This window comes from Gallus gallus, chromosome 26, assembly GCF_016699485.2.
Source record: "Gallus gallus isolate bGalGal1 chromosome 26, bGalGal1.mat.broiler.GRCg7b, whole genome shotgun sequence".
In the NCBI taxonomy this organism is placed as follows: Eukaryota; Metazoa; Chordata; class Aves; order Galliformes; family Phasianidae; genus Gallus; species Gallus gallus.
In genome coordinates this window covers 3,585,472-3,609,232 of record NC_052557.1, presented here as the reverse complement: position 1 = coordinate 3,609,232, position 23,761 = coordinate 3,585,472, and the positions used below count along the sequence as shown (strand labels likewise).

General features: G+C 60.8%; 3 protein-coding genes across 6 annotated transcripts; 2 read left to right on the top strand and 1 right to left on the bottom strand.

The window, feature by feature from the left end:
• Positions 1–3,593: 3,593 nt before the first annotated feature.
• PPM1J (protein phosphatase, Mg2+/Mn2+ dependent 1J) lies at positions 3,594–11,756 on the top strand. 2 transcript variants are annotated; one of them, XM_040653012.1, is made up of 10 exons: positions 3,594–3,690; positions 5,479–5,605; positions 5,709–6,008; positions 6,391–6,503; positions 7,700–7,784; positions 9,048–9,166; positions 9,274–9,337; positions 9,582–9,689; positions 9,818–9,969; positions 10,200–11,756. In XM_040653012.1, exons 3-10 carry the CDS (start codon positions 5,778–5,780, stop codon positions 10,345–10,347), a joined length of 1,020 nt encoding a protein of 339 aa, XP_040508946.1. In that variant the 5' UTR covers positions 3,594–3,690; positions 5,479–5,605; positions 5,709–5,777; the 3' UTR covers positions 10,348–11,756. The 2 variants fall into 2 exon arrangements, with proteins under 2 accessions (XP_040508946.1, XP_418000.4); XM_418000.7 differs by lacking the exon at positions 3,594–3,690 and adding an exon at positions 3,875–4,161.
• Positions 11,757–12,279: 523 nt separating this feature from the next.
• RHOC (ras homolog family member C) lies at positions 12,280–17,665 on the top strand. Of its 2 annotated transcripts, none has more exons than NM_001029849.2 (5): positions 12,280–12,344; positions 15,916–16,073; positions 16,278–16,398; positions 16,763–16,893; positions 17,082–17,665. In NM_001029849.2, the coding sequence occupies exons 2-5, from the start codon at positions 15,918–15,920 to the stop codon at positions 17,253–17,255; spliced, it is 582 nt and encodes a 193-aa protein (NP_001025020.1). In that variant the 5' UTR covers positions 12,280–12,344; positions 15,916–15,917; the 3' UTR covers positions 17,256–17,665. The 2 variants fall into 2 exon arrangements, with proteins under 2 accessions (NP_001025020.1, XP_040508621.1); XM_040652687.2 differs by having other exon boundaries at positions 12,280–12,944.
• Positions 17,666–17,746: 81 nt separating this feature from the next.
• MOV10 (Mov10 RISC complex RNA helicase) lies at positions 17,747–23,718 on the bottom strand. 2 transcript variants are annotated; one of them, XM_015298929.4, is made up of 22 exons: positions 23,513–23,718; positions 22,666–22,762; positions 22,399–22,526; positions 22,081–22,319; positions 21,743–21,983; positions 21,435–21,557; positions 21,197–21,350; positions 20,970–21,124; positions 20,723–20,899; positions 20,496–20,643; positions 20,260–20,421; positions 20,079–20,182; positions 19,816–19,913; positions 19,623–19,742; positions 19,445–19,547; positions 19,163–19,286; positions 18,895–19,086; positions 18,732–18,806; positions 18,527–18,652; positions 18,339–18,427; positions 18,147–18,268; positions 17,747–18,072 (listed from the first exon to the last, which is right to left on the bottom strand). In XM_015298929.4, exons 1-21 carry the CDS (start codon positions 23,644–23,646, stop codon positions 18,154–18,156), a joined length of 2,904 nt encoding a protein of 967 aa, XP_015154415.2. In that variant the 5' UTR covers positions 23,647–23,718; the 3' UTR covers positions 17,747–18,072; positions 18,147–18,153. The 2 variants fall into 2 exon arrangements, with proteins under 2 accessions (XP_015154415.2, NP_001012861.2); NM_001012843.2 differs by having other exon boundaries at positions 17,747–18,268.
• Between the last annotated feature and the right edge of the window lie 43 nt (positions 23,719–23,761).

The window sequence follows — 23,761 nt, the reverse complement described above, 5'->3', positions numbered from 1 at the left end:
GGCGGGGCTGGGCGGCGGCGGGGGCGGCGGGGCGAGGAGCCGGGCGGCCCCGGTGCCCGCGCCGGCGCGAAGGGGCGCAGCGCCGCCTGCCGCCGCCTCCCCGGTACCGGCGGAGCGCTCCCGGCCCCCCCACCGGGCTCAGCCCCGGCTCCGCGCCCCGATGGCCCCCCGCGGCTCTGCGGGAATGGCGCGGCCCCGTCCCAGTTAGCCCCGCCGCTCATCACCGGGGCTGTTAGGAGTGGTTAGTCAGAGAGCGAATTGACCCCCCCAGCATATCCCCTGCCCTCCCCCCAAAAAGAGCAAAGCCAAACCCGTGGGGTAGCCCCGGGGTTGCCCTACAGAGCGCTGGGCTGCGCCGTGCAGCCGCTCGGAACAAATCACAGCCCCTCAGTGCCGCCGCAGCACCGCGCGTGGTCCAACACCGCCAGCTTTTTCCCTAGGAAAGGCTGCAGGACAGCATCCTCACCGGGGAGCGTTTCTTTCTTCTGCATGGACAGCACGAGCCCAGGCGCATCCTTCTATAATCTCGGTTTGATTTATAGCATCTCCAGTTCAGATCAGTGACAGCCCAGCACAGAGGCACTGCCTGGCCCCACTGTGTCCCATCAGCTCCTAGGGCAGCTGATGAGGATCCGGGCCGAGAGGAACCCTGAAACCAGGGGACGACTCCCAGCCTGAAGCCCTTCATAAGAATAGATTCCCTCTGCTATTTCACCAAACTGAACTTTCTTGCCCCCTTTTTGAAAGGGAAAAATCACATTACCACGTTAAATTGGTTGGATGTGGCTGCTCAAAAGAAAGGGGAAAAAAAAAAAAAAAAGCTCTACAAGATTAACCCAAACTCCAGTAATAAGATATTAAGGAAATACGAGCATTGTACTCTTCAGATCAGAGAGTAATGGGGAAATTAATGGGAAAAAAATTAATACGACATGAAATTAAGTCTGCTCTTTGTACTCATTAGGTAGTTTGTCAGACAGTCCACAAATCCAGCTCCGTTGCTGTGATAAGTAAATACAAACATATTACTTTCCAGATCGCAAAGTTTTAATGGAAATTATCAAGCTCAAACGCAATCAAAACCACCTTTCACATCAGCCAAGCTCCAATTAAATTAGGCCAGATTATTCAATAAGGAAGCCTACAAAATCAAGCTCTTTATTGATGTAATGGCATAGAAATACAAACTCGCTGCTTTCCAGATCGCAGCATTTCAATGCAGGGGAAGAATTAACACTTCAGCAAAGCTGATTTCATTGGAATTCCAGTGGAAGAGAGCAGTAATTTCCCTTTTCTCCACTCCTCGGTATACTCAATAGACTCTCTGCATTGTCCTCATTCCCGGCTCTCACTCTTCCAGGAGTCCCTTACATTGCAGTAGAGGAAGAGAAGGGGAGGAACAAAGCTGAGTGCCCGTAACAAGGCTGGCAAGGAACGGAACTGCACAAGAAAACCACCCAGGCACTACATGGAGAAAACCATTTCCCCTTCAGCTGGAGGGCTGTGTTCACGTGGGGAAGATCCCCCAGGCACTCTGAAGGGGAAGGTGGGTCTGTGACAGCAGAGCCCAGCAGCAGACCTCCATCCACCTGCAGCACAGGTGATGGGGACAGCCCACAGCACCGCACACTGCATGAGGCCCTTTGGTCCTCCAAGCACCACCTGCACTGAGCTGCAGAGAGTCACAGCTGAGCTCTGGGTGCAGCACTCTGCATTCCAGCAGAGCAGACACACAACGAAGATGTGTGGCTGCAATCAAATCACCCCTTAAAAGAAATAACAGTAAATTCTGAACTTCCCAATTACGGGGGACAGGCAAACCTTGGAAACCATTAAGAGCTGCTTCTTCTGTTGATGAATTATCCGGAGCGCACAGAGCTATTTGTGGAGCTTCACCGTATTACACTAATTATAAATTAATATATTGCTCATTACACAGTAAAGCTGTGCAGCCAACTAATGCACCGCTGCAAAGGGCTTATTTTAAAACATCCTTCAGTACTTTTATGATCTAGATGTTTAATTTGCTTACATACTGGCTTAAATGCCACCAACAAGTTCTTTCACATTTTCTTACCAGAAAATGCATTACAGCTCATGGCAATCTCCCCGCTGTGCCCTAAGCAATCACTCTCTTGGGGGGGGGAGCGGCAGCAATTCTGTTGTGCTGAAAGGAGCTCATTACAGCTGGGGGTTGGAGAGGCCTCCAGAACGGGGAGAAGGGAGTTGGGGTCACGGCAGGGATCACACAGCCAGCTCTACCAAAGGACACCCAAACTGGTTCCGTGCAGGGTGAGCAGCCAGTGCAGCAGCCAGGCAGGGCAGCCCCAGCAGGAACCTGAAGGGTGGGAAGGAAACATGAGGATGGAGTGGGTGACGTCCAAAGCAGACTCAGGGGACACTGCTGAGCCTCCCTGCGTCACTCACCCGTGGGCCCTGCACACGCACCAGCAGTGCCAGGAAAGGAGCACAGGGACAGCACGCAGGGAGGAAGCTTGCATTGAGCTTGCAGGGAGGATGAATGGGAGGAAATGTCGCTCTCTTTCTTGGAAAACAGCTATTAGCGCCGCATTGTTTCGGGGAACGTTGTTGCAGCACGTTTTTATGTCAGGCCATTCTTTCTGCGCGGCCCGTAGCAGAACGGAAGCACGAGGAGCACGAAACGAGGTCAGACTTGCACCGAAGTCACTCCGGACGCTGCAATTTCCCTCTTTCCAAGGAACGCATCCTGGTGACTCAGCCGTGCTGGGCAGTGGGGGATGCCCCTGAGGACCCCCAGAGGAAACTGCGCTGGTGGGGGGGGGGGCGAGGGGAGGAATGGGGCCGTGCTCCTCACCGCTGCGCGCAGTCTGTGCCGCCCCCTGGTGCCCGCAGCGCCTCGCAGGGAAGATAGAGGTGAACTCTGAGCACGGAACGAGGGAACGGGAGCCGGGCAGAGGGGAGGAGGAGGCAGCAGAGGCCGGCAGGGACGCGAGGGCAGCTCCAAAAAGCAGCCTGGGAAAGGGTGCGTGCGTTCAGACCTTACCGAGACGCGCTGCTGAGTAGCTTGCGGCTCGGGAGAAAAGGAGAGTAATACAATATCCATAGGATGGGCTCAGTAGTCTGCTGGGGGGACAAGGTTTGGCCAAGGACGCGATGAATGCACTCGGAGCTGTGCAGGGCGAGCAGTGAGGGTTGTGTTTCTGCACGGACCTGAAGTACAGATCTGTGCTGGAAGGATGAAAGCAGCTCCCTGGGGAGTGGAGTGCACGGGGACACGGAGGTCCCAGCAGATGGACTCAGTTCTACTTTACACAGACAAATACTGTATTTTTCCAGCAGAATGTGTGTTGCCATGGGAACCGAGGCAGGAGGTGCTGAGGTCAGGCCCTGTGAGCAGTGCTCTCCGAACTGCCCTCTCTCCCAGCCGGCAGCGGCGCATCGTCCTGGGGCGGCTGAATCTGCATCCCGAGCAGCGCTACCGCAGCTCCGGAGGAAGGAGGAGGTTCTGCTCTTAGTCCCGTGAGCTCCCCGTTTCTCTGCAGCACGGCTGCTTATTAATAGCTCGGCGTGACCGCGGGGGGCTGGGTCTCACCGCTGAGCGTGACGAAGCACTGCCACGGGCGGCAGATGCCGGGTCGGAGCAGGAGGATCTGCAGGAGCCGGGGTCCATCCCGCAGCCGGGGAGGATCAGGGCCGGCTGAGCTTCAGGTGACCGCTGCCGGGACCTCGGCTCCCATCCCTCACAGCCGAGAGAGCTGAGGCTCAGAGTTCCATCACCGGAGCGGTCCCACCTCGCACCCGGGGACCGCCGCCGCTTTCCGTCCCGGTGCACGCCTCACCCGGGGGGGCGGCCCTGGGGCGGGGCCGGGGGCGGTGCTCGGCGCGGCTCGGCCCGGCTCGGCCCGGCATGCTGCTGCGGGTGCGCTCGGCGGTCTCGCACCTGGTGGCGGGGCTGGGCCCCGGGCCGGGCACGCAGTCCCCGGCCGAGCCCCGGCACGGCGGTGGCGGCGGCAGCGGGGCCGGGGGCGAGGAGGGGCCGCGGGTGGCGGCGTTCTGCCGGCCGGCCTTCCTGCAGCTGACGCCCGAGGAACTGCGCCGCGCCGACGACCACACGGGGCGGGCGGTGCAGAGCCCCCGCGACGGCCGCCGCCGCCTGCCCTGGAGCACGGGCTACGCCGAGTGAGCGGGGCCGGGCCGGGCCGGGCCGGGCGGGGGGGAGCGCCGTGCCCGTTGGGGGGCTGCGGGGCGGGCGTTCGGGGCACGCGGCTCCGTTCTGCCGCTTCCGAAGGCGGCCGCGTTCCTCCGCGCTGCTCCGCGGCTGTCACCGCTCGGCGGCATCGGCGCAGCGCTGCGGTGCGGGGCGGTGCGGTGCGCGCTGCGGGGGCTCCCGGCACTGCCCGGCCCCGCCGCGGCCTCACGGAGCCGGGAGAAGCGGGCGGAGCGGGGCCACGAGAAACGAAAGTGGGTCGAGGCGGTGCTGAGCTGTGCGTTCCTACACGAGAGGGCTGCCTACCGGCTCTCTGCCCGTCTGCCGAGCTGTCTGCTCAGCTGTTTACGCTGTTCCCCATCCCCTCAGCGCTTGAAGCTCTTCCATTTTCTGCACTTATCTGCCCGGTGCCCGGTGCTACCCAAGGAACTGATACTGAGGGGCGAGGGAACCGCTTCAGTTCTCGCAGTATATGGGAGAAGGGAATTGAAGCTGTGTTGGGAACAGGACCTGACCCTGATTTCCCCTTTGGGAGCTCGCTCTCTTCTTCTTTCACTGGTTTTGAGTTCCACCCGCAGCTGAATGCAGGTGGGGAAGGTCAGGAGCTGAAGGCCACCTCTGCTGCTCCGTGCTCTGCTCCTGCAGCTTTGCACGAGCTGAGCTTCCCTGGAGCCTCCTGAGATGTGTTTCCCTGTGTAGGTGTTGGGGTAGGGGCACCCTGCGCTCATTCTTGCAGGAGCAGAAACCCTGAAGATGCTGTGGGGAAGGAAGGGAAACCACCCTGTGCTCAGCAGTGGGACTTCTCCTCTGTGTCCCAGCGCTTCTTTCTGCAAACCACTTGGAAAGTCCATGCCCAAATAGCACACTCAACAGTGCATGTTTACAGCTTCCCCTCATGAGCAGGTTTTGCAATCCAGACCTGGCACCTGCTTTGTCAGCGCAAGCTGCAAAAAGTTCATACGAATCTTTTCTGCAAAAGTTCTGCTGGTTCTGTTTTTCATCCTCTCCTGTGCTCCGCCTGCTCCCTCTGCAAGGTGCTGGTTTGGGATGGAGGCTGGGCGCCCTGTGCAGTGTCCATGTGCCCCGGCTGGGTGCTTCAAGGCTGGGGTGGGTTTGGGGCAGTGGTGGGGATGGAGGAGTTTGGTCCTGCTGGGGTCACCTCTGCCACATCGCTGCCAGCCCGCCCCCTGTGAGCTGGGGCTGGTGTACTGCAGTGTCTCTGGGCAGGCCCTGATATTTCAAGTGCAAAAGGGAGAACCCTAATGCTTTGTTCCCCCCCCCCCCGGCAGGGTGATAAATGCGGGGAAGAGCCAGCACAACGAGGACCAGGCGTGCTGCGAGGTGGTGTTTGTGGAGAGGAGGCCCAGCCCCAGGGGCCGCCTGCCCTGCAGGGATGGCAGCGGGGAGCCGGACAGGGTGAGGGCATGGTGGGAGGCTGCTCCCCTAACAGCCGTAACCCCCCGTTCATGCCCACCCGCTCCCTTGCAGGCATCACTGAGCCCCCCATCTCTCCCCACAGGGCAGGAAGGGGTTTTATTTCCACTACTGGGCCCTGTTTGATGGACACGCGGGCAGCGGTGCTGCTGTCATGGCATCCAAGAGGCTGCACCTGCACATCTGTGAGCAGCTGCGGGACCTGGTGGACATCCTACAGGACCCGTCCCCACCTCCCATCTGCCTGCAGCACGACGCCGAGCTGAGCCAGGCAGAGGACAACGGGGAGGTCCCCAGTGATGCTCTGCCACGCTTCCACCTGGAGAAGGCGGTTTCCCATGAGAGCCTGGTGATCGGTGCCATTGAGAACGCCTTCAAACACATGGTGAGCTGCAGCTGCTGACTGGCAGCATTTGCTTTGCTCCTGTCTCCTCTGGCAGCACTCAGGTCTGCAGCGACAACTGCAGGGCAGCTCCTGCCCTATTGCTCGGCCTCATTTTGGGGGCACAAAACACACAGGCTTTGGGCTCTGTGGGTGAAGAGGGTTTCAGTGGGCGTTGTTCCATCTGCTGCCTGCTCCACAGCACTGGGGAGGCTGTGTCCTCGGCTGCACACCGAGGACCTTGGGGTGAGCAGGGCGATGTGCCCAGCCTCAGCTGGCAGCCAGGGTGCTGACGGGGCAGCTCAGAGCTATTTCAGACTGCTTGGAGCTCTGCTTGCTGGCAAGGGCTGCTTCCCGCTCTGCCCACAGCTCTCCATCTCTCCAGGACGAGCAGATCGAGCAGGAGCGGACGTCCCAGCACATCTCTGGGGGCTGCTGTGCCCTGGCTGCTGTCTACCTCATGGGCAAGTTCTATGTGGCCAACGCTGGTGACAGCAGGTACGTATGGCCCCAGCCAGACTGAGGTGCACCCCGGTTTCCACCCTGCTGTCCGTGTGTGCCCGCAGCACTGAGGGAGCTGCAGAATTCCTTCCCCACTTCTGGCACTTGATCCCTGCCTTCCCAGCAGTATCTGTGCTTTGCAGGTGGTCCTGAACTGCATGTTAGTGCTGGCCGGGGCTACACATTGGGGAGTGAAAATCGCCCCCAGCAAAGCTGCTGAAAACGTGCAAGTGTCAATTTTGGGACATGTTTTGTACCAGCAAACGTTTCCAGCAGAAGGATGTGCAAATCTTTGCGCAGACAAAGCCTGAGGGAGCTCAGAACCCGAGGACTTTGCCTGACATACATTTCCTTGGGTGTATTACTGTAGTTAGGTGTAGGTGTGCTCATAGCCCACAGTGTCTGATGCTGAGGGTGAAGCAGCTCTGAATGCGCTTCCAGACGTGGGGCGGAGGAGGTCCTGGCCCCTTTCTGCTGGGGGTTTGCAGAGTGGCGTGGCAGGGACCATGAACAGAGGTTGGAGTGATGAGCAGGGACTGCTGGCTGTGATGCATCTGCTGGGGTGTCACGGGGCTGCAGGCGCTGTGGAACTGAGTGCAATGAGATGGTGAGAGCAGCAGCTGGTGGCCTGGGACGAGAGGGACAGGATGGGGTAAAGGCTGCTGCTTGTCTGTGCAGTTCCTGGCTGGAGCCAGGCGAGGGTCAGCACTCCCTCCCTGGCACCAAATCCCACCAGAGCTGAGCACAACTGGAACCTGCATCACTGCAGGGGATCTGCAGCCCTCGGCAGGACAGCAAGTGGGACAGGTGGGCCAGAAGTGTCAGAGATCCCCGATCCCCCGGGACCTCCGGGAACATCTCATAAGCAGCCATTTTTTAACCCATCAAAAACTCAGCCCTCCTGCAGGGAGCTCACCCCCAGTGCTGGGCACTCACACCTATGTTCTGCTGCTGGCAACTTCTGCCTGCACTGCATGAGATGGAGGCTTAATAACCTTTGTGCTGCTTCTCTTCTAATCATAGTTTGCTCTCCATCTGCCCCATGCTTCTCTTCCATTTCTCTGTCCTCTCTCCCCTGCCCTGGGTGCTGAGCTGCAGGGCTTGGCTGTGCCAGAGCTGTCCCTGCAGCTGGTGGGCAGTGGGGAGAGGACCCCTCCTCTTCTCTAACCTCATCCTTCCATGTTTCATTGCAGGGCCATTATCATCCGTAACGGGGAAATCATTCCAATGTCCAGGGAGTTTACTCCAGAGACAGAGAGGCAGAGGCTGCAGTTCTTAGTAAGGAAGACCTTTCTTCTAACCTGATTCCTGCTCACCCACCTCCTGAGCCCTGCCTGAGGCTGCCCCTCTTGCTGCTGGGCAGCACAGAGCACCGGGCAGTGCTGGGGAGCCCTTCTGTGCCCTTCACCCTCAGTGTCCCATCGTGCATTCAGGGGTCCCTATGCTCAGTGCTGGTTTCTCACCCGGTGCTCCCAGGGGGAGCTGCAGAGTGCTGCCAGATTGCTGGCTTTCCTCCCGAGAGTTCCCTGTCCCACATGTCCTGGGCAGACCTCTCTGTGCTGTGCGATGAGACTTGTTAAGGTTATAAAGACCTCTCTGATGGCAGCGCGGAGGAGGAGGTGTTTGTGTTAGAGGAGGTCTTGTGGGATGGGATTTCCTGCCTTGCAGCGTATCTGGGAGAGCACTGTGGTACTTTTTTTCTCGTGTCTGTGTTTGAATGACTGTGGGGAAGAAGTTGCTGTAAGCAAGATCCTCCCCAGCTGTGATGCACGCATGGGCAGAGGGCCAGGTGTGTGCTTGCTCCGTTGCACAGTGGCTGGGCTGTGGCCAGGGCTCTCCGTGCCTCGGCACCAACTCTGCCATAACTCAAAGGCCCCTCTCCTTCCTCTCAGCTGCTCTCCCTCTTCACCTGCACTCTGCAGCACTGTCTCAATCTTGGCTGCGCGTGGGGAAGCGCTGGGGCTGCTGGGGGGGGATGTGGAGCATCAGGTGTTGGCAAGGTCCCTGGGGTTCCAGCTCCAGGAGCAGCGTGCTGGCAGCTCTGCATGGGGTGGCGATGCCTGTGGGAATGCTGGTGATCGCTCAGCCATGTCCTGGAGCTCTGTGCTGCTGCTTGCCCCTGGCCACAGGCAGGATGCATGCTCGGTAAGGAGGCAGCAGCTTGCGTCCCTGGGTGAGCACCGTGCTCTGTGCTGAGCTGCAGCCCTGGAGCTCTGTGGCTCTCACTCCTCCTGGGCCAGTTCTCCTGGAATTTGCCCTTTTTATGATCCCTTCTGGGTTTGTTATGTCCCCAAACTCCTCCTGGCTCTGTCCCGAACTGCTCCTCTCTCTGAGTGCCGTGATGGAGGGCAGCTTTGAAGCTGCAGTGTTAGCACTCCCACCTGAGCTGCAGCTGATGCTGTCCCCACCCCAAGGCCCTGCAGCCGATGTCCCATGGGTGCACCTGGCTGTCCTGTGCTGTGTTTGGGTGCTCTATGGGCGGTGCTGGGCAGGACCCTGCTCTCCTGGTGCTGCAGCTGAGCCCTCTGCCCCTTCCTGCAGGCGTTCCTGAGACCTGAGCTGCTGGGAAAGGAGTTCACACACCTCGAGTTCCCCCGCAGGATCCAGCCCAAGGAGCTGGGGAAGAAGATGCTGTACAGAGACCAGAGCATGAACGGCTGGTACTGCGCTGTCTGGGGCTGCTGCTGCATGTGGCCACAGCTCCAGCTCCCTCCCCGTGCTCCAAAAGGGCACTGGCCAACAGGTTGCCTCTGCTTGTTTCAATTAGGGCTTACAAAAAGATCGAAGAGGATGACCTGAAGTTTCCACTCATCTATGGGGAAGGCAAAAAGGTACAGTGCTGGGATGTGAGGGGAGGGGTCCCTGCTGCCCTGGGAGGTGGGGGTCTGGTGGCATCACAGCAAGGGCCCTGGCACTGTGCAAGGGTCGTTCCCTGTCTGATCTTGCTGAACTGGGGGTCCCAGGCCATTTTTTCCAGTGCTGTCACAGTTCCAATGCCATGTGTATCATCTCTCCTGGGAGAAGAGGTGGAGGTGAGGTAGCTTAAAGCTTGCTTTTGTTTTTACCTTTCTCCAGGCTCGGGTGATGGCCACTATTGGGGTGACACGGGGCCTGGGAGACCATGACCTCAAGGTGTTCAGCTCCAACATCCACATTAAGCCTTTCCTGTCCTGCTTCCCAGAGGTGAGCCCAAGGGCTCTTGTGATGGCTGGAGCTGACTGGGGAGCTCAGAGAGTGCTCAGAGCACCTGGCGGTGTTGGGGTGTCCATGAGCTCGCTATCACCCTTGCATCCTGCCCCACTGTTTCCCAGGTCAGGGTGTACGACCTCACACAGTATGAACACTGCCCCGATGACGTCCTGGTCCTGGGCACCGATGGGCTCTGGGATGTCACCAATGACAAGGAAGTGGCCAGCGTGGTGATGGAGGTGCTGACAAGCTATGAGCCCAATGACCCGTGCAGGTGAGGGGGAGACAGACAGGTGTGTCCTGCACCATAACATCTTGCTTGGAGCAGCACTGTGGCCACATATCCCTCTGTGCACAGTGCTCCTCTGTATGCACGTATCTGAGCTTTCCTAGAGCCCCTTCCCTGCCCCTTTGGCTCCCTCAGCTTCTCCCTCCTCCTGGGGACAGCAGTGTGGTGCAGCACGATGCCTGCTGGGCTGGGGCTGATCGCTGTGCTCTGCCCAGGTACACCGTGGTGGCCCAGGAGCTGGTGGTGCGCTCCAGGGGCGTCCTGAAGGAGCGAGGCTGGCGGCTGCCCAACGACAAGCTGGGCTCTGGCGATGACATCTCTGTGTTTGTGATCCCCCTGGGCGGCCCCGGCAACTACATGTGATAATCTGACAGCACTGGGCAGAGGGGTCGCACTGCCTGGTTGGCCATGAGCAGGATGCTGGCACTGCCCAGGGCACCGCTCACTCCAGCACTCGTTTCCTGAGCCGACCACAAGAAGAATGAGGATCTTGGAGCCTCCTGCCCGAAGCACCCCCCTCACCTACTGCATCCCTGCCCTCTGTAGAGGTGGAAGGACAGAGCAGAGGCTGGGTTCAAGGGCTGGTTTTCTTGGTTGCTGTGAAAAGCCTCAGTGCTCTCTGGCTTCTGGGTGCATGCTCAGCACCTCGCCCTGGCCCAGGTGCGCTGGTTACAGCCCTGTGACTGGGCTCCGAGTGCCTGTACCCTGTGAAGCCTGTGCTTGCTGCTGCAATCACCTCCTTTTCCTGCCCTGTGACATTTGCACCACGGTTGCTGAAGCTTCTGCACTGGGATGGGTGTGGAGTGGGGTCCTGCTGGCAGCGGGGCAGTGCCCATCCCAGCTGCAGGTGCTGTGAGCCCTAAGGATGCCCCAGTCCTGTGCTCACCTTCTTTGGCTCCTGGGCCCCATCCCCAGCCGGGCACGCTGCCTTGGTCTCAGGTTTCGGTGGACGTGACAGGGCTCAGTCACAGAGCACCTGGGAGGAAATGAGCTGTTGCACTCGCATGGTGTTTGCCAGCCCCTGGCTGTGCCATGGGCTCTGCCCACCACCTCTCTTCATGCCTTGGATCACCGCTGTGTTTCTAGAGCCAATTATTTATTATTAACCGGAGAGCTGAGCTGGGAAGTGTCTCAATTCCTTCTTGGTGTGAGGTGGCAGTCGGTATGAATATAGGTCTGTTATTTCTGAGTGGTTCTAATTTGGCAACTGCTGAGCAGCAGTTACAGAGCAGCCCCATTCAGCCAAGCTTAACAGCTTAAAATGCTGCATGGATCTGCTTAGCGGGGGGCTGGAAGCCTGCAATAAAAGCAGCTTGGTCGTGGCTGGGAAATGGAGTGGGCTGGCTTTTCCCCAGACTCGGAGCTGGTTCTGAGCAGGGCTGTAGCTGCAGTTCTTTTCTCTGCACTATTGCGTTGTGCATCTGGCATCCCTCTGACCTGGGGGATGATGAGTTTCCTGCAGCTCTGCAGCGTTGCACCCTGTCAAAGCACAAAGGTAGCGTGGCCATGGGGACAGCTGAGTCCTGTGCTGTGCTTTGGCGATGCACCGTAGCAGCTGCCCATTGTCACCGGGTGTCACTCCGGGGAGCGTTCCTCTCTGTAATCAGCGAGATGTAAATAAACTGGGTGCACTCAGTGGGGAGTGAAAGTTATCCAGCGACGTTTGCACCCGTGTGCATCTCCGTGCCGCAGGGAGCAGGGGGCGATGCTGGGGTTGGAGGAGCTGCCCTTGCGTAGCACCGCGTGGTTAAATAAAGGTCGTGCCGCTCGCAGTCCCACCTCAGCGCCTTTCTTGCAGAGCTCCCGCAAAGACGACTAACTTAAAAGCCAATTAGCGCTGATTAATTCGTGTAGGCGGGTTGGGTGCCACGTGAGCCGCTGTCCCTCCGCCCTTGCGTTGCTCCCACCGCGCTGAGCCGCCCGGGGCTGCGGGGTTGGGGCTGTGCTGCCCGGTGTCCCCACCGCTGCCGGGCGAGGCGGAGCAGCGCGGGCAGAGGCTGCATTTAGCGCTTCCTCTGCGGTTCCCTTCCTTACTAAAGAAACGTTTCCTTTGGAGCCAGCTGCCGGCCCGGGGAGGGATAAATTAAGGAGAACTTGTCTCCGAAATCTTAAAATAGAAACGACTCATGGGGCACAGCCCGGGCTCCGACGTAACCCCGCTGCCAGGGCGGGGCAGGAGCGGGGCTGGGAGCGGAGCCCCCGGCGGGTGACGGCTCGGCTCGGTCCGGCACAGCTCCGCCCCTCCCCGGGCGGCCCCACGACGGGGCGGTGCCGTCCGAGACGCCCTGCGGAGTTGGGGTTGGAACCGGGACCGGAACCGGGAGAGCGTGCTGTACCGTGCTGTGCCGTGCCGGAGAGAGGTACGGGCTGTGCTCGGGATGCGGGCGCCGCGGGGAGCGCAGTGGTGCGGGGATCGCTGCTGGGGGCGGGCGGGGCCGGAGCTGCGGGGTTACCGGTGGGACCGAGCGCGTAGCGGTGCGCCGTGGGGCGGTGCTGCGTGCGGTCCCGGCCGGGCCGCGTCCCGGGGGCGAAGAAGGGTTGGAGCCGTCCCATACGGAGCCGTAACGTACGGAGCGGCCCTCGGCGCGGCAGCGCTGTATTTTCTTCGGGAAAAAAAAAAAGGACAGAAGTTCGCTTTGCTGAGCGCTGAGCTCGTTTGTAAACATTTATACAAGGGGGGCCGGCGGCGGAGCAGAAACAATTGTGCAATGTCTCAGAGCAGAGAGGCATTCCAGAGCCATGACCAACACCGGCGCTCCAGCACCAAATCGGGCAGCGGCCGTCCGATCCCCCCCGGCACTACGAGGCCGTCTGAGCTCCGTTTTCCTCCTTCCGAGCGCCGTTCCGTGAATCTGTTCTCCTCTCTTCCTTCCCGGTAGCATGGTTACGGCTGCGTGTCATTCTATGTGCCTTAAATTGACTCCTGACAGCTTCAGCTTCTCCACGGAGACGTTTTATAGGTGGATATTGGGATATGCCAGTGGATATTGGGAGTGCTTAGCACGGCTTGCTTGGCAACTCAGTGTGTGCGCAGGGATGGGGATGTGCACGGACATGGGAAGTCTGGAATGTGTTTGCAAATAGCGATCAGCTGTGAGGGACTGCACAAACACAGCCACCTGCCTGGCCTGGGAGTGTTGTCTGAGGCGTTCAGCAGATGCTGGTGCTGCTGTTGGGGAAGGTGCTCTGTGGGATGTAAGATAAGAACGTGGTGGATGTCCTCTGGGGGAGGAGGTGAGGGCAGCACAGGGCTCCTGAGGCAGCAGTAGTGCTGCAGGCTGAGTTTTCAGTGTGTCCAACGGAAATACAGCGCTTGAGGAGCCTGGCTGGCCTGGGGACTGTGTATAAAATGTTGTCTTCTCTTCTTTAGCCCAACAATGTGTAAGAGCGGGAGGCTGTGGCTGTAGTCCCAAAGCCAGAGCTGTGAGTTTCAGTTTAAGAGGTTTGGTGCACATGTGATATTTTTTGCTTCCTTGGATGCCGTCCTGAAACAGAAGACATTTAAATGGGTTACAGTAAGACTCCAAGCGCTGGTCAGGGTTGGTATCATGTGTTGGTTCCACTGTATCTGCCCAGAGAGCACCGACTGCGGGGTGTGCAGCACTGGGTTTGCTGGGCAGCAATCCCACATGTTTTCCCACAGAGTGCTCACAGCTCAATCCCAGTTTGGGTTTTAACATTCTTCTGCTCCAAATCCCTTCCTTTGCTTTGCTTGTGGATGTTTTTGTGGGATTTGGCACTGAAAACTGCCTGCTCTGCCCCTTGTCTGCTGAGCAGCCCTGCTCTGCTGCTGCGCTGGAGCCTGGTGTGACGCAGTGTGTCTGATCAGACCTTAGGAACAGCCCCAAACTTTTGCAACCAGGACCCCAGAGCCTGAGCTTCAATGCTGCTGTGCTGTGCTTTGGTGTCACTCCTCCCTCCCAGCTGCTTTTGGAATCTTGTTCTGCTTCTGTATGAGACTCCCCCCATTCCCGAGCCTTGCCAGGAAGTCATCCTGCGCCGTGGGACTTTCTGCTGGAGTCGTGACGACTGCAGTGGACCTCTGTCGCTGTCCCCAAATACCTTCCCCTTAACTCTGGGCTCAGCTGCAGCCCTGAAGCACTCCAGGGATGCTCCGTGCCCACCCCGGGCTTGTGCTTGCTGGGCTGCACCTCCCCCAGGGCCTGTCCCGATGTGCCCCCGCCTGGCGTGCGTCGGGGTGCGGCTGCAGCCCTTTGAGCACACAAAGCCATGTTTAGAAGAAGTGGAGACTGCTGTCCTTGGCTGCACTGGTTGGAAAGCGCTGTTTGTGTTCCCCGCTGGGGTTTCGTGCTCTTCGGGTGCTGCAGGCTTCCTTAGGTGTCCTCTGTCTCGCAGGTTGTGCTGCCTGAGCACCCGGGGGAGTGAAACCCAGCGAACTGCATGGTGATGTTCTAGCCTTCAGCCTGGTTTGCGTTGTGATAAGCCCAGCTCCTTCTGTACAGAAGTAAATCCAAACAGTCCGAGTGCCCAGGACACTTGTTTGTTAAACACTGAGGCTCAGCAGAGGCTGCAGACATAGCAGTGCTGGGCAGATGGAGCCGGCTGCTCTCCTTGGAGATCTGTTTCCCCCCCAGTAGCTTTGCAATGCTGTGGGGTCAGGGCTGGGTGCGATGGGGTCTCAGGAGGAGAGGCCAGTGGGAAGGTTTCTGTCTCTGGTCCAATCCCTTCTTCAAAGTGGTGACATGTTTCTGTGCCATTTCCTGAGGTTCAGAAACAGAAACTGGGTGAAAGATGCATCCTACCAGGAATTCCCCATTTCCTGCTCAGCAGGAATTTCAGTTTTTGAGGCACGGAGCTCAGCAGAGGCTCCTCTTGAAGCAGCTGCGTTAGTGGTGGTGACCCTAGAATAGCTGCTGGGTGCCATGCTGGGTGCCCACAGGGACCGGGCAGCCCGAGGGGCACCGTGGCTGCACTGCTCCCCACCTCCTCCTGTGCTGCTCTGCAGAGGCTGGCTGCGCGTTAGCAATGGGCTATTTCTGGGCTGCTGAGTGAGTAATGGAATGAATTGTGCTTAGATTTTGGGCGGGGACAGGGCCTCTGCCCTGTGAGTCACCGCAGCCTTGGGCAGGGCTCGGGGTGATGCCGACCCCTCCCAGGGTCAGGATGGACGCAGCCCCACAGCTCTGGGGTCCCACCAGTGGTTTGCAGTGGGCTGCAGACTCCTGTCCACAGAGCAGTGTGTGCCTGCATGGGGACTGAAGCACAAGCTGTCAGCATGTGCCTTGCATGGGGTTTCTGCGGGGATGGGGGACTGATGGGATCATCGATGGGGCCTCAGAAATGGGTCAGGATCTGCATTGAGGTTTCTGGGGAGTCGGAGATGCCAAAGAACTGTTGGAGCCCGCTGTGATCCCACCCCGCTGCCTTCCTCCCTCGGACCCCAGGGCAGGCACTGCTGGGCCATTCCCGGACCGGGGGGTTCCAGGTGTGGTTTTACTCACAGCACTGTGCCCGTTGTGCAGGGAGCAGAATGCAGCCCACTCGGCCCTGGCTGTGCTCACTGAGCAGTGCCTGGCAGCAGTCCTGGTGCAGCTGCAGCAGTGGCACAGGTTCCTTGGGACAGGGCTGGGACGGGGCCAGGCACAGGTTGGGATTGCTCACAAGTGTGGCGTGTTGGTGCCGCTGAGCTGATTACGGAGGAGCCGACGAGTGCAGTTTGTGCCCAAAGAATGTATAATCTGCACGTAAATCCCAAAGGAGGGTGTGTGCAGCTGAGGTTGCTGAATGTGTTCTATGGTGATGGCAGAGAGAGGAAACCCCGCAGGGTCCGGTGGGCAGGGCTGGGTGCTCCATTACAGCATTACAGGTGACAGACACCTGTCTCAGTGTCAGGGGGAGGGGGCGGTGGCTTTGCACGGGGTCCCCGCGTGCAGCCTGCAGCCCCACTCACCCTCATTCTCGTTCCCGCAGTGATGGCGGCCATCAGGAAGAAGCTGGTGATCGTGGGGGATGGCGCCTGCGGGAAGACGTGCCTGCTGATCGTCTTCAGCAAGGACCAGTTCCCTGAGGTCTACGTGCCAACTGTGTTTGAGAACTACATCGCCGACATTGAGGTGGATGGGAAGCAGGTAGGGACCCCTCTCTGTGCAGGTGGTGAAGGGATGCTGCACTCGAGAGCGAGCCCTGCAGCACCCCTGATGTTGGGTTACCCCAAGCATGCCCCAGTTTGCAAAGGACCCTCCTCACTGCAGCTAAGGAAGACCGAGTATCCCTCCTGGCCCCGTGAGCTGCCTGTGGGGTCTGCGAGGTGCTGAGTGATGTCCTGCCCACAGGTGGAGCTGGCGCTGTGGGACACGGCTGGGCAAGAGGACTACGACCGGCTGCGGCCCCTCTCATACCCGGACACCGATGTCATCCTCATGTGCTTTTCTATTGACAGCCCAGACAGCCTCGGTAGGGAGCCGGGGGGGGCATGGGGTCCTGCAGGGCTGGGTGCTGCTGGCTGAGAGCTGGCATAATGAGGTCTAGGAAGTCCCTGTGCCACTGTGGGGGTGTTGTGTCTCCCTGCTCCACCCCCGGCTTTTTGCACGCTCCAGGAAGATGCTGGGAACTGATGCATGGGGGAGGTTCTGGGAGAGGCTGCTCTGCCTGCTGTGCCCAGCTGGGTGGCTCTGGGGCTCAGTGGGGCATTTCCATGCTCCCCTGCACAGTGCAGGGCTGCAGCTCCTCATGCCCTCCTCCTGCCCTGCGTAGAGCAGCAGCACTGCTGGGTGTCCCAACGCCCCGTGGCTCAGCAGCTGCACTCTGCTCCTCACAGAGAACATCCCTGAGAAGTGGACCCCGGAGGTGAAGCACTTCTGCCCCAACGTGCCCATCATCCTGGTGGGGAACAAGAAGGACCTGCGCAACGATGAGCACACACGGCGGGAACTGGCAAAGATGAAGCAGGTGGGGACATGCTGGGCTTGGGTGTGCACTCAGTGGAGCGTCAGTGCTGGGATCCCCTCAACCTGGGGCTGTTTTGCTGGGGTTTCCCTCCTGCAGCCCTCATCTGGGCACGGGGGATGCCCTGCAGGCAGCCGCTGCGCTTCTTGCTTCTGGTGGTATTCCCAACCCTCCTTTTTATTGCTGCCCAGGAGCCTGTGAAGCCAGAAGAGGGGAGAGACATGGCCAACAGGATCAATGCCTTCGGCTATCTCGAGTGCTCGGCCAAGACCAAGGAGGGCGTGCGGGAGGTCTTTGAGATGGCCACACGTGCGGGCCTGCAGGTCCGCAAGAACAAGAAGCGCCGGGGCTGCCCGCTGCTGTGAGCAGGGAGGGCTCCGTGCCCGTCCCCGACCCTCTGCCCCAGAGCTGTCCCCAGGCACTGGGGCACCCCTGTGCCACGCTGGGGGGCGATGCCTTCGTTCCCCATCACTCTCTATGGGCTGTGCGGTCTCCCTGCCTTGAGCGGGGCTGGCAGAAGCGGGGGCTGCTGGCCCCAGCTGTCCCCCAGCCTTTTATGGACTCACCAGGGCTGTGCTCAGCCCTGTCCTGCAGAGCCGTGCTGCGAGGAGTGCCAGCAGTGCCCTGCACACTGGGACTGCCCTGGGGCAGTGCCTTGTCCCCGCATCCAGCATCAGAATGACGGTGCCTTCTTCAAGTCCGCGTTCCTCACAGACTCTTAGCACCAGTATGAGCAGCTGAGTAACTGGGAGAATAAATGCAAGCTGACATTTGAGTAATTGTAATGCTGTATGTGTGGCATCCCTCTGGCCACCCCTGCAGCCCCTGTGCTGCGCCCAGGACTCAACACAGAGCGTTTTTCTCTGAATGTTTATTCCAAGGATACAAAGGTAGGTGTGCTGCACGTGGCTCAGTGTGCGGGCTGAGGCCAGCAGTCACAGCACGATTGGTTTTCCACTGTTGTAAAAAACTGCTTAAGATTAAAAAAAAAAAAAGAAGAAGCTGTCGGTCCCGGGGCTCAGCCCCACGGGCCGGGTTGGGCTCTCAGCTGCAGCTGCAGCCCTCTGCGGGACAGCCGATGGGACCCATCCCAGCGCACAGCCCCGCTCCAGGGGGCGGAGCAGGAGGCGGCTGCGGGATGGGGCCGGGGCTGCTGGAGCTCCGCGGGGCTGTGCTGGACTCCTGCGGGGACAGCGTAGGGCTCGGGAATAGCAGAGAGAGAGAGCAGCTCCTGCCCGTGCTGAGCCGCGCGTTACCTGGCCGCTAATTGCCGAGGTGCAGGGAGTCGAGGTGGTTGGCAAGGCTGTCCTCCTCGGGGGGCTCCTCCTCGTAGGGGTACCCCCTGTAGGCGCCCTCATCCCGGCAGTATCTCAGGAACCTGGGGACACGGTGGGGTGTGGGCAGCGGGTATAGGGCTGCAGGGGGGCCGGGGGGGCGGCAGGGCTCACCTGTGCCAGTGTGGGTCCTTGCTGAGCACGGCTGCGTTACCCACCACGATCAGCAGCGCCTTCGCCCGGGTGAGTGCCACGTTGAGCCTCTGAGCAAGGGAGCAGAGGTGGGGTTTCCTTTGTATTCACCTCCTGGCTGTGGGGCACCTGCACCCATAGCAGCTCTGCTGGGGAGCCGGGGACCACACCTTGGGGTTCTTGAGGAAGCCCAGGCGGAAGGTCTGGTCCAGCTGCAGGTACTCACTGCAGCTGCGCACGGTGGAGATGAGGATGACGCGGCGCTCCTGACCCTGGAACTCCTCCACAGAACCCACCTGGGGTGTGGGAGTTGTGTGGTGAGAGGGGCTGGAACTCCATCACCTCCCCCAGCGATGTGTGGGGCACCCCGAGTACCTTCAGCTGCCCAATGTCTGGCAGCGCCCTCAGCACAGGGTCCTTGGAGGTGATGGCAAGGCGGATCTTCTCCACCTGGGGAGGGTAGGGGACGTGCTGCAGTGGAGCTGCTGGGGAGGTTGAGGCACCCCGGTTCTCCCATCCCCCTTCCCTCAGCCTGCACCTGCTTCCTGTAGGGTGAGATGATGCCGATCTCCTTGGGTGAGATGGTGGGGCAGCCGCGCCGGCCCTGGCTCTGCAGCAGCTTCTGCAGGTACTGAACCACCACCTCAATCTCGGCCGTGTTGAAGAAGGAGGGGCTCTTGGCCTCTCGCTCGTCCTCCCCGCACACCCCATGGAAGATGATGGGGACGCCCTGGGGCGAAGAATTGGGATCAGCTCAGCTGCAGTGCAGGGGCTCCTCCCACCCCTCTCCCTGCTGCCCCCCCTACTCTATTGGGGAGCTCCTCCCAGGTGCAGTAGAAGTTGCGCACGTCAGGCTCACTGCCCTCATACGCCTTCAGCTCACTGTCATAGAAGAGCTCGTTGGGGACCTTGAGGATGGCCTTGTGGGACCTGGCGGAGGCAGGACAGTGTGCAGGAAGGGCCTGATGCTCTCCTCGGGCAACAGGCACCCAGGGCTGTGGGTCTGCCCCATCCCCAGGGCCACGGCACCCATCAGGAGTGGGGTGGCACCACGTGCCCTGCACTGAGCTGCATGGCCCTGTTCCCACCTGTAGTTCCAGAGCAGCTTGGTGACGAACTGCGGGTTGTAGCCCTCATCTGACTTGGCATACAGTGCGTTGTGCAGCATCAGGCGCTCCAACAGCGAGGTGCCTGCATGCAGTCAGACCCATGGCTCCCGCGATGCTGTGCAGGCACTGTGCCACCCCCAGCCCTGCCCTCACTCACCCAAGCCATGCTGCGCAGCCAGTGGCGACCTCAGGACAGGACCCAGCTGCTGGGGATCCCCTGCCAGCACCAGCTGTCCCCCGTTGGGGTTGGTGTCTGGGTCCATGGTGGTCAGCAGCCCTGGGCAGAGAGAGCTTAGCAGGGAGCACTGAGCAGCAATGCTGACCCAGAGAGGCAGCCAGGGGCCACTCACCAGCGATTGCCACAACACTCTCTGGCTCTACTGCGTGGCCACACTCATCAATGAAGACGTGGGAGAAATATCCTGGAGGAAAGTTGGCCGATACCAACCTGGGGAGAGGTGGAGTGAGGTGGCATGAACAGCTCTGCCTGCACAACCTTCCCTCCCTGTCACCCCCCTCATGTGCTCCCCACATCCCCTCTTATTGCACCCCATTGAGGCTGTCCCTGCAGCCGGGCACAAAGCAGCCCTGGGGGCCGTGGGGGTGCCCTGACCTTCCTGCTGTCACCAGTGTAGTGATGAGGATCCTGTAGGGCTTCAACAGCTTCTTGCTGGGATACACGTAGCACTTCTCGCTGTCGTCCCAATTGCAGCAGGGCTGGAGCAGAACGTTAGGTGGGGGCCCTTCTCCTCAGGGTTGTGCTGCAGGGGCTGGGGAGGGGGGCACAGACCTACCCTGACGTCTGCAGGCACGTCCTTGTAGTTGGCAGAGCTGGCCATGATCCTGTAGATGTAACGGGGCGCGATGTTGGTGAGGAGGCGCTGGCACAGAAGGTCAGCAGCACTGTTGGATGGGGCACAGGCCAGGATCCGGGCATCCTTGAAGCATGACCACACCTGAGGGGAGGGAAGGCTGAGCCCCGTGGGCTGGGCAGTGATGCCCTGTGCTGGCCGTGGGCCCCACCACCCACCTGCTTGATGGCCTCCACCAGGGTGACCGTTTTGCCCGTCCCAGGAGGCCCAAAGATGAGGTACGGCGCAGGTCGGGACATCCCGGTGACGATGTGCTTCACAGCCTGGCACTGCTCCTCGTTCGCCTCCACCTTGCGGTCGAACCACCTGCAGATGCAGAGGCTGAGCTGAGCATCCCTCACTCAGTCCCACCCGATGCACAGAGCCGGTCCTCATCGCGACTCACCGGGGCTGGAAGATGCCCGTGAAGAGAGAGCGCTGGCAGGAGGCCGAGGGGAAGAGCACACTGTCCAGGCCCTTCTGCATGGCCATGGCGGCGGCACGGTGCTGCACCTGCAGCGGCAGGCGGTTGAAGGTGAAGGTCACGTCGAACTTCAGATCGTTCACAAATTTCTTCATGAGCCTGGAAGGAGCGGGGTGAGAGGGGATGCATCCCCACGGCCGCCCCCGGCCCAGGGGAAGAACCCACTCACTTGGGGGAGAAGCCGAGCTGGACCCTCTCCAGCTCCACGCCGTGCACGTAGCCCTTGTATAGGACGCGTGGAGAGCTGTCCCGCTCACTGCTCAGGCTGGCGAAGAGGTGGTCGCCCCGCAGCACCGACGGGCGGTTCTCGGCCACGCCGGGCACCTGCAGTGAGGCGTCACACCGGGTCCTCGGAGCTGCCCCCCGCCCTTCTGCCCCACAGCAGTCCCCACTCACGTTGAGGAGCAGCAGCGCCCTGTTCTGCACCATGGGCACCTCCTGCAGGTCGTAGCGGCGGATGTCCACCTCCAGCTGGATCTCCTCCAGGTGCAGCAGCAGCTCGAACTTCTGCTTGTAGTTCTCAGGCTGCAATGGGGCCTCCAGCAGCGACCTGGAGGTGTGAGACCGGATGGCACCGTGCCCAGCAAGGCCCGTGGGACGTGGGGCAGCAATGGGGCAGCCCATCACCACTCACTGCATCTTCATCCAGCTGGAGTCAGGGTTGGTCTTGGGCCCTAACATGATGGTCTCCTTGAGGCTCTTGGGGTACGGGTAGGTGCCCAGGGGGATCTCCTTCTCCAGCTCATTCTTCAGGGAGCTGGGTGGGAGAACAGTGATGCCGCAGGGCTGCACTCCTGGGGCTGTGTCCCAAAGCCCACTGCCACTGACCCCCCGGGATGAAGCAGCCGTACAGCCAGCACAAGTGCAGAGAGCAGCAACCCTGCTAGCAGAGCCATGCGCGGGGCCCTCCACATGGGTCAGCAGTGGGTGATGGCCCTGTACCTGACGGGGGGCACTCCGTCCTCGGTGACAACAGTGATGGGGCGCTGCAGACTGGCCTGGTAGGGCCTGTAGGGCGCCGAGGGGCCCAGCTCCCTGGCCAGCGGGCTCTGAGCAATGGCAGCAATGGAGCGCCCGATGCTGAAGGACCCATCCGGCTCCTTGCTGAACTCAAACATCACCACGGCACGGAAGAACCCATTGTGTGAGGTCAGACAGCGCACCTGGATGGGGTACGCACCGCCTGCGAGGGGAGGGGAGGGAGAGCTGGGGCTGCGTCCTGCATCCCTGGGGCTGCATCCTGCATCCCTGGGGCAGCGGGGAGCAGGGCCAGGCAGTACCTGGGTGCAGCACCAGCGCCTGGCCCTGCGTCACCCCTTGCTCGTCCAGGAAGGAGAGCTCCTGCAGGCGGCGGAGGGGACGGCAGCGGTGCAGCGTCACGGCTTCAGCACCGTGGTTCTGCACCTGCACAGTGAATGTCTTCGTCTTGTCCAGCGCCACAGGGAAGCGGATCTGCCCGTTTGCCTGGTCGTACTCTGAGACGATCTCTACCCCGTGCTTCCCACGGATGAACTCGGCCCTGTAGGAAGGGGACCCTGAGGTCTCCCCAGCTGTGGTGGGGGTACCCGGACCCCCTGCGCAGGGTCTGGGAATATTACCACTTCTTGGCACGGCTCTGTGGCGCTGGTGGTCCGGAGCTGGGCTGCTGGCCTGGAGCGGGTGCAGACACCTCAGTGTCGGTCCTGGGCCTGCGGTACTGATCTGCCACCACCACCCGCCTCCTCGCCTGCCGGGAGCAGCCAGCATCAGCACGGGTACAGCCCCCCAGTGTGTGCCGGGCTCTTGCTGGGAGCCGGGACCCCCCCGGAGCCCATCCGTGGGGGTGAAGGAGCTGCCACACTGCCACAGCTCAGCGCCTCCATTACCTTCTTGAAGTGCACGGTCTGTCCATGTACCTGCGCCTGGTGGGACACTCTCAGGGCATACAGGATGGAGGAGAAACTGGGTGTTCTTATGTCAGTCCTACGTATAAAGAGAGAGCTTCTGGGTGAGGGGGAGAATGCTGGGCAAGGGTGGAAGGGGGTAAAGCAGGGCCCCTCACACCAGCCATTCCCTCTACTTTAGGGGAGGAAAAAGGACAGGGGCTTTCTCACTAGCCCCTGCAGGCTGCTCCAGCACCATCGTGCTGTGTCATGGCTTCTCCAGCTGTGCCCCACCAGCCCTGCAGTCCTGCCCCTGCCAGCACCTGGGTGGCAGAGTGGAGGCTGCACAGAGCTGCGCGGTGCCCTGCACCCGGGGGCTGACCCCGTGTGGATGGGGCCCACCTCCTTCTGTGCTGGGGCACGTCCCGTGGTGGACGAACTCTGCCTTTGCCAATGATTAACAGCAGTGACACTGCACAGGGGCCAGAGTGACCGGTGTCAGAGGGGTGAGGTGGGGAGCGAGCGGGCAGTGATGCCCAAAGGCTGTGCCCAGGCTGCCCCCGGGGGTCCCTGCAGCCAGGAACGTCCCAGCGAGGCGGGTGGCACGGGGAGTGGGGGGCAACGTCTGAAGGAGTCGCTCGCTGTGCCCTCCGTGCTGCAGGAGTCGAGCTGCCCAGCAGCACCGCTTTACGTAACCTAGGAGCAGGGCCCTGTGCTTGGAGTCCCACGGCTCCGGGCGTTTCCTCGCTGCTCGGAAGAGCTCAGCCCTCGTCCCACCCCAGCGGGTGACAGGAGAGCCCCGAGGGCCACCGCTGCCCGGCACACGGCTCCGCAGCAATGCCGCTCTCACCTGGTCCGGAACTCCTGGCTGTAGATGTCCCGCAGCACCTCCCTCCGGCTCTCCTGCTCCCGGCTCGTGTCCCGCAGGAACTGCACGAACTGATCCCCGTACCGCCTCGCCTCCGCCACGCTGAACCGCGGCATGGCTGTGCCGCGCCGTGCGGTGCCGTGCCGAGCCGGGCTGACTCCGCGAGAGAAACGAAAGCGAAAGGGACCGAACGCCCCACGGAACCGCCCGCCCGGGGATGGGGCCGCCCCT